At 33.9% G+C, this 8989-nt stretch overlaps 1 protein-coding gene across 2 annotated transcripts; it reads left to right on the forward strand.

The window, feature by feature from the left end:
• Positions 1-1485: 1485 nt before the first annotated feature.
• On the forward strand, positions 1486-4972 carry LOC141660091 (uncharacterized). Of its 2 annotated transcripts, XM_074467055.1 has the most exons (7): positions 1486-1735; positions 1823-1882; positions 2472-2584; positions 3494-3538; positions 3711-3779; positions 4352-4403; positions 4574-4972. In XM_074467055.1, exons 1-7 carry the CDS (start codon positions 1496-1498, stop codon positions 4721-4723), a joined length of 729 nt encoding a protein of 242 aa, XP_074323156.1. In that variant the 5' UTR covers positions 1486-1495; the 3' UTR covers positions 4724-4972. The 2 variants fall into 2 exon arrangements, with proteins under 2 accessions (XP_074323156.1, XP_074323160.1); XM_074467059.1 differs by lacking the exon at positions 3494-3538.
• Positions 4973-8989: the final 4017 nt, after the last annotated feature.

Genomic DNA, 8989 nt, shown 5'->3' on the forward strand with positions numbered 1-8989 from the left:
ATGAAGAATTCATTAAAACATTGACCCCCAACCGGGACAAACCCCCGAACTGTCAACTACAACCTGATTGTGAAACAAAAATCGAGCTAACCAAATAGTTGTTTTGTTTTTGGATTGTTTAACGCATAGAATATTCAAATTCCTTAATCTAAAAAGTATTACAATGACATCTCGAGTAATCCAACCTACATCAATTCCAAAATTAGTAGTAACACAATTGACCTTCACATAAGTATCATCTGTAGCCCAATGTTCTGAACTATCAATTATATCAATTGATATTAGAGCAACAAAAACTCCTAAAATACGAACATTTTTTTGTTGTGAAAGGTGAATTTTTGCGATATCCACCACTGTCTCAGATCTGATACAAGCCTTACGGATCTCAAAAAATATCATATAAATCCTTTTCAGAGAGGCCGAAACCAACAATAAAAGACAAAATAACATCATAACATAAAACACTAACATCCCAAAAAGACGAGCACGACTAACAACCTTGATAACAAGGTACTCGACAAGATCTCACCCGAAAAAAATTAGATCTTGGTTTTATTGAGAAAATGATAGATAAATAAAGAGGAGATGAGAGAACGAAGGGGGCTTAATCGATTGATGGATGAGGGTTGAAGAATGGAGAAGTGGTGGTTAGAACTCTAATTTCGGGGGTCGACTCTCAAAACCCTAATCTTACTAATTTTCTTTTGTTTATCGCACGTCATATTTGTATTGCATTAAGCCGGGAGACTTCACGGAAACAATCTACCTATTTTTCGGAGTTTGGGGCATGGTTGCGTATACTAATCCTCCACGAACGCTGCTCTAACAGGGATATACCGGGTAATTTTGATTTGGTTTGATTTATTTTTGATAAAAATAATATTTAACATGATATTTTTTTAAAAAAGGTTCTTCCTGCAAATGTTTGTGAATTATAAAATAGTGAAAATTTAAATTAAATTAATTACAAATTTGGGAAAACGTTATTTTATATTTATTATTTTAAATAGGAACTTTTTTTATGAGACAAACTAAGTACTAAAATAAAATATTTATATTATTAGTTTCTAGTATATAAACAATATATATATATATATAAGAGACTCGAATAAAGAAGAGTGCAAAATAATTTAGAGAAATTATTAAAATTACAAATTTTTTCAAGTTCTTTGTGTTTTTACTATTTTCTAGTTTTTTTACAAAAGTATGGTACAACCAAAGCCAACTTGCATGTTGCATGAAATTACAAAAACAATCTAGTTTGCATGTATTTGCAGGAAAATCGTATTTTTGTAAAATAAAATTTAAAAAAGGTACTTTTACAAATTAAAAATAAAAAATGTATTTTTTCATTTTTTAATATAATTATATTTTTTCAAAAATCTTATTAACTTTGGTTATTTTTCAAAAAATCAATGTAATTAATATAAATACATAATACAAAAGTTGTATAAAACCCAAAAAAAAACTAAAAACAAATTTCAGACTACTCAAAATGAATGGAATATCAGTATCTACAAGTCCCCTCCATTTCCTCTGTTCTTCAAAACATACATTTACTCCACTTTGCAATGCCATCAAAATAAACAACTTAAGCTTACAAGAAATTCCCCCAAATGCCCTTCTTAGAAAACAAGATTCCAGTTGGAGAGGTGGGTTCAGTCTAGGGGTAGATTTGGGATTGTCTCGCACTGGGCTTGCTCTTAGCAAAGGCTACTCTATTCGTCCCCTCAAGGTGTTTGACGAAATTACTCTTACACTTTTTTGCATTTTTATGTTTTTTTTATGAAATGGGGTTTTGATTTGGAGCTCATTTTTGTAGGTTCTGGAGTTAAGGGGTCAGAAACTTGAGCTTCAGCTTCTTCATATTGCGGAAAAAGAGGTATTTATCTATTGAGCTTGATTCTCGTAAGTACGTACTTAAGTTAGTTTTTAATATTTACATACAAATGTTACTTTTGTAATTGCAGAATTTGATCACATAATTATAAATATGCCATTAAAATAATTCGTAAGTACGTAATTAAGTTAGCTTCTTGATTAATCTTGTTAAATGAATAAAATTTTCCAGTCCCAAGCTCATTCATTTATCGGGGTTTTACTGTAGTTTTAATGTTAATAGAAGAAGGGTAATGTGTAATTGCAGAATCTGATCAAATAATTACAAATATGACATTAAAATACAATGTAGCTCCCCGGAGTACGTACTTTAGAGGCGTTTGTCATTTATTAATTTTATTTATTTTGTATGTGTAATGTGGTTCAATTTGAAGTTGACTGGAGTTCTTCTTGTGGAGGAGAGTGAGATTTTAGTTGGGGTTTCTATAAAATTTTAAAAAGTTTGTATTATTATTGTTTTAATTCAGGGAATGTTTTGTTAGTAGTGATTCTTTTGATTTATTTGTCGAAAGAGTGAGAATTTTGCTATAATGGATAATGCATAATGGGGGTTTTGTCTAATGTATTTATAGGAGGTGGATGAGTTTATAATTGGGCTTCCAATATCTTCTGACGGGAAGGAGACCACACAGTCCAATATAGTTCGAAGTATTGCTGGAAGGTTTGCAGTTCGTGCTGCCGAGAGGTGAAATATCGTTTTCGCTATTGGTTTCTTGTGTGATTGGTCGTTAATATGAATTTTGAAGGATAGCTGCTTTCGCCTTGTTATGTGTTAAAATCTGTAACATTGGGCTAGAGTCGAAGTAATGTGGTATGATTATAAGAAGGTAAACGATGCATGAGATGCGGACTATTGAGTGCATCCTAAAAGCATGATTATAAGATGGAAATGAGTTTTATGATAATACGAACATTTCTGAATGTCTAATTCAATTTCCTTGATCTTTTACTGCTCATATTTGGATTCTTAAACTTCAATTTGATTAATTTAAATTATATATGATAATGTCTAATTTACAATCATAATCCTAACATTAATTTTGAAGTATTAAATATATGGAGAAAGTCCTCCAAATAGTTGATGTATTATGACTATATTGAAACATCTTTCTACTACTATATAGCTTACCACTTTTCACTGCATATATCAGATTGTGACTGCTTGTCTGTGAAATCACGAGTATCCGGCTTTCTTGCTATAGCACAAACCTTGTTGGTTTAGGTTGAATCGAATTATTTATATCTAAAATCATATATCTCCAGCTTGGCTCCTAACCCTTCCATTCTTTTTAAATTTTCAAGAAGTGATTGGACTCCAGAAATGGAAACTATGACCAGCAAACTTAAGGCTGTCAGTAATAACTTTTGCCAGTTTATATAGCTTATGCTTAAAAGTTCCTTGCATAATTACATGCCACAGATTAAAATGAAAAATAAAATACATGAACTTGTTAGGACAATTGTAAATAGATGTATGCACAAATATAAGCACTTTAGTCATCATGACAAGTGTTTCAATATCATTAACATTTTTAAAAGGCCTTATTGGGTCTAGGATCAGTGGATCACATTACTTATATGTTTTTATTTCCAGGATGCTCCAGAAAATGGACAAGCAGCACCCACTATGTTGCTTCTGGTTATTCAGTCCACATACTTTTTATAATCCTTAGTTATTATATATATTTAGCAAATATTTTGTTTACGAGGAACATCATTTACTTATGCTTAGCTCTCTCAGTTCCTCTTACAAGCCCTTAAAGAAATCTTTAAGGCTTAGTATATATGTCATTGACCAATTCAAATTACAGGGGATGGAGGGTCTACCTGCAGGATGAAAATGGGACATCCGCCGATGCTATGGACCTTATGATCGATATGTAACTATTTTAATCTCTTAAATCTTCTTTGTTTTGTTTTTGGCTACTATTGGCGTTACCAAGTCAAGGTTTCTTGTATATATATTTTTTCTTGAATTTGCAGTGTTGATGGATACCATAAGAATCTTTTTATGAATATTTATGTTCCAAACTACCTCCATCAAATCAAGGAGAAGTTAAACCTGACACTGGGGAGAAAATGGCGTCTTAGTTCCAGTCAGGAGTAAAATTCACTCATTTAAATCTTAAACCTGTAAATTTTAGAGAAAATGTCATCTTATTTCCATTATAAAAATATATATATAAAGTTTCACAATAAACGTCGAACTCATTTAATCTCTCCTCAGTGCAATAAACTTTACTTGACATTGAATGACATAAGGATTCAGGAGCCGAAGGAAAAGCCGGGGGTGGAGGGGGCTTTCTTTTTAACTTTGTAGGATAATAATCACAGTTCAATGTTTATTGCTAGATACTATATTGACTTCTTTTGTCTATGACGAGAGTTTAGAAACCTATAGATACATATATGTTTGTGAACATATATGCTGATGCATTACAAATCATTTCAGTGGCCTTAGCAAGACTGCACGCCAGGATAGTATTGATGCTTATGCTGCCATGGTAGGCATTCTGAATCCTAGTTTGAATTATATACCTGAAGTTATTTGCTCAATGTTTCTCACTCATCACATTGATAGCAGTCCTGTAAAATTGCTATCAAGGCACACTTACCAACTTCCGGATGAAATTTAAAAGGGTTAATTCCTTGTACCACTTTCTTTCCTTCTCAGATGGTCCTGGAAAGATATTTTTCCCAATCAGGTGAAGGAATAGAACTTGTTCTTCCTAAGCAGTTGGAACTTCAAGAAAAGCTTCGGAAGGGTCCTCCACTCGATTCAGACTTTTTCCCGGAGGATGATCTGCAAATGTGTAATACATAGTTCTCATGTGAGCCTTTGGTGTGGTGCAAGCATAGTGTAGGTGGGTGCATCAATTAGGAGAAAATGAATTGTTACTGGGAGACGGTATAAGTCAGCTAGATGCTCTTCGGAATTTCTTCTATAACTTCGTGTTTTGTTGCAACCATCGGGTAGAATTAGGATAAGATGAGAGAGTCTGTGAGATATATTAATCATGTATACCGTAAACTGTATTATAATTATTTCATCCAAGTAAAATTCACACTTGCAGTCTTCTATTATCTATGTATGTATATATAATTTTTAAATATTTTAATATTTATTTAATATATTTTACATAGCCGAAGAATATGAGTATATTTATAAAAAAATATGTAAGAACGTGTAATATTCAAAGTGATTGAAGTATAAAAGAAAACATTATTTTACTTTTCTTTACCTAATATTTTACTCTTTAAAATAAATGATTTGAATTAACTACGCAATAAGAATTGATCCAAATCATTGAAGTACATCATGATTATTATTAATGATGGTAGATAAACATTTCATACTGAGATGTTTTTAATTTTTAACAGTAATGAAAATTTTAAAATTATCGTGAAATGGGCGATGGTCATTATGTGCGTTGTTTTAATGTGCGTTGTTTTAAGATTTTTTTTTTATCTTCTCACCTTGTTCAAATATCAGCGGTATTAATTACTTCCCCCCGCAATTCATGGGCATACTTGACGTCAAATTTTATGTGCTTACGGAGTATAGATTGATTCTAAATTATTTATTCATAAATATGATTTTATGTTCATAATTTTTAACTAATTATCGATTCATAGGGAATGATCATCTGCTCTTATTATAAGATCGTAAATGGATATACATATATTTTGGTAAAGAGAAAAATCTTTTTCTTTAAATCTTTTCGTCTCAAATTTATTTCTTTAGGACCTCCTTCCATAGATAACTAAAAAAAGTACCGAGTTATTTTTGTACCGGCCTATCCCCTTGACATTTTGCTCCTGTTGGGATAAACATGATTATTTGATTGTGTTGTAATATATAAATTATACGTCAATTTTAATGGTAAAAAGGTAATCAACAAAATTACCAAATTAATGAAAATGGAGGGTAATCAATTGACTTGTGTATTACAGATGTGTTGAAAATTTGTGAAGGGTTTGGTTCGGTCGGTTTGTATTCGGTTTAAAAAATATTAAAATAAAATCGCAACCATATTATCGGATAGGTTTTTATTCTGTTTTGTTATTAATTGGTTCGATTTTTAATGGTGCGGTTTGGTTCGGTTTTGTTCGGTCTTGGTTTCGTTTCAGTTTTTGGTCCGGGTTTGCAGTCACAAACATGTACATAAAATCTTGATGAATGAATACATTCGGGAATATAATTTTTTTATCAAGATTATTAATTTATTTGATGAGTTCATTTATTTATCGAATGTTCGTCTATCGATACTGTATATTTTATACTTATGAATATCCTACATTATTCTTTTATAAAATTAGTATAAATAGGCTAACATGGTTCAATTGTTACAGAGAAAAATATATTTTTAAAATTACTATGATTAGAAGATCATGTTTCGGTTCGTTGATTAGAATAAGTTGGCTATGTTACACAAGAAATTTGGGTTTAAAATAATTTTTTTTATTAAAGTTGTCTATGAACTCTAAATTTAACTATAAATAAAAAATTGTACAACTAATATATATATACTTTTGTTATTTTGCCCCAGTATAAAGCTGGCATATAAAAATGAGTTAATTAATCAAGTCTCAAATCATTATATTTTATAGATATATTAAAATAAATATCAAATTAAATATAGAGTAATATACAATGTAAATAAATAACCTCTATCTCAATACTTAATGTTATCAAGAGTTACACAAATGTGATTTTATTTAGCAAAAAAAAAAAGAGTTACACAAATGTGTCTATAACTCAAGTGGTTGATATGCAAAATTTACAAATACTTGACTTGGGTTCGATTCCCATCCAAAACAACAATTTTTAATATTTAATAAAATACAGTGGTAAAATAGTAATCACGAATAAAATGTTTACCCAAAACTTGATGTTGCAGTATTATATATATGATAGATAATAGATGTATGCCCATTAGAGTCTATATAAATTTCGATTATGATTGATAAGCCAATATTTTCTATTAAACCTTTAAGGAATATGTATGCCCATCAGTGTCTATATTAATTTCGATTATGATTGATAATTTCGATTATGATTGATAAGCCAATGTTTTCTATTAAACCTTTAAGGAATATGTATGCCCATCAGTGTCTATATTAATTTCGATTATGATTGATAAGTCAATGTTTTCTATTAAACCTTTAAGGAATATGTGGTTCCTGCTGCTGGATGGAAGTATGGAACGGGTTATGTACTGATATGAATAGAAAATTCATCCTAAAAACACATAAAATGCCACATTAATTACACTTGGGCTTCTTGTCTGACATTCAGTACAGATCTGTTTGGTCCAAACTTGTAGCAGACTCAGACGATCCATGTAGTTAAGGCCCACCGATAAGGTCGTCAAGGTTTACAAACATAAGTTGTTCACGGATGACGCCCAATACGGCTGGAAAAGTATAGACATGTGTCCAAAATGAACTCAAAGTCCTACACAGAAGGTTCTGAAGTTCCTTCCTTTACATGACTCCTAATCACCATCTAAGTTGGAGACTTGTCCACTAAGTCTCCCAACACAAGTCTAACCCTAGACTCACCTTTATATAAAGGGCTCTACCCCTCAACCTAGAACTACGTTTTTGACTTGATTCTCAACTACACAGAGATACGTAGGCATCTTGCGAGAACCGATACTCCCAAACGCGAGAGCAGTCATTACAGCTCAAAGCTCACAAACCCTAGTATTAATTACTAACGTATTCTAGTTTTTATTCCACAACATTTGGCGTCGTCTGTGGGAAGACTACAAAAACCATGGTGAACACACAGAGCAGAAACAATAGTGGAACAGACACTCTTGTCCCACCGCGAACAATTGCATTAGTGGTAGAGGTACCACTGCACTCAACCTATGCCTCCACCCAAGGAGTTACCCCGGTAGGGGAAACCGAGGCTCAGCCACAAGGGACGAATCCCCCGGCTCCTCAAGGGACGAATCCCCAATATCAGCAGTTACATGCACCTGTGAACCCTCAACCTGTTGGGTATGAGTACTTAATGATCGTGACCACTAACCCCCCTTACGGGATGCCTCTATACCCCGAGGTTGGAGGAAGTGGAAACTCTAATCGGAGCGAAGCACAAGAGCGGACGCCCCAATATATACGTAGCTTGGCTCCTATTCCATATGATCGAAAATTCTATGGACCCTATTCTGATAGAGACTCTGAATTATCGGACGACGAGGTCGCTCCACGGAGGAGGCGTGCTGGTAAGGAGCCAATGCCTAATTCCAACCAACGGCCCATGAGCACTTATGGAACGAATCCCCAAGATGTCCAGGAGAGGATTAGGGCTCATAAAGCTGAGATCCAAAGGCTGAAGCGCTACCTGGAGGCGCAGCTGACCCCTAGACCTCCACTTGCTACGAGAAAAAGAGATTTTCCTCCAATTATAGACCTGGATGGTCCAATACTAAGAAGGACTGTTACCCCGAGGGCTGATCCAAGTGATATTATGCCCCTAGGAGACCCAGATGATCCGAACCCACCATTCAATGACGATATAATGAATGCCCGCATCTCAAGGAAGTTTAATATGTCCATCATCAAAGCATACGATGGTACTGGCGACCCTGCTAATCATGTCAGGACGTTCTCTAACGCCCTGTTGCTACAACCCGTGAACGACACTATCAAGTGTCGGGCCTTTCCTCAAACCTTATCGGGTATGGCTCAAAGGTGGTATAGCTGTCTGCCCCAAAACTCTTATGGATCTTTCCTTGAGCCAAGCTTTCATCAAGCAATTTAATAGTGGTAGAGTACACGAGAAGTGTTCGGCTTCTCTCATGGGCATAGTCCAAGGAGGAAAGGAGTCCCTGAGAGACTACCTGAACCGATTCACGGAGGAGGCTTTGAAGGTCCCTGATCTTGACGATAAGGTAGCTATGATAGCCCTACAGCAAGGGACTAGAGACAAGTTCTTTAAGATGTCCATGGCCAAACGCCCTCCTGAAAGCATGCTTCAGCTCCAGAATAGGGCCGGAAAGTATATCAAAGTGGAGGAAAGTATGAAGAAGACAACTGTGAGTAATGAACCTGCAGGAAACAAGAAGCGAAAGAC

This window comes from Apium graveolens, chromosome 1 (genome assembly GCF_009905375.1).
Source record: "Apium graveolens cultivar Ventura chromosome 1, ASM990537v1, whole genome shotgun sequence".
Lineage (NCBI taxonomy): Eukaryota > Viridiplantae > Streptophyta > Magnoliopsida > Apiales > Apiaceae > Apium > Apium graveolens.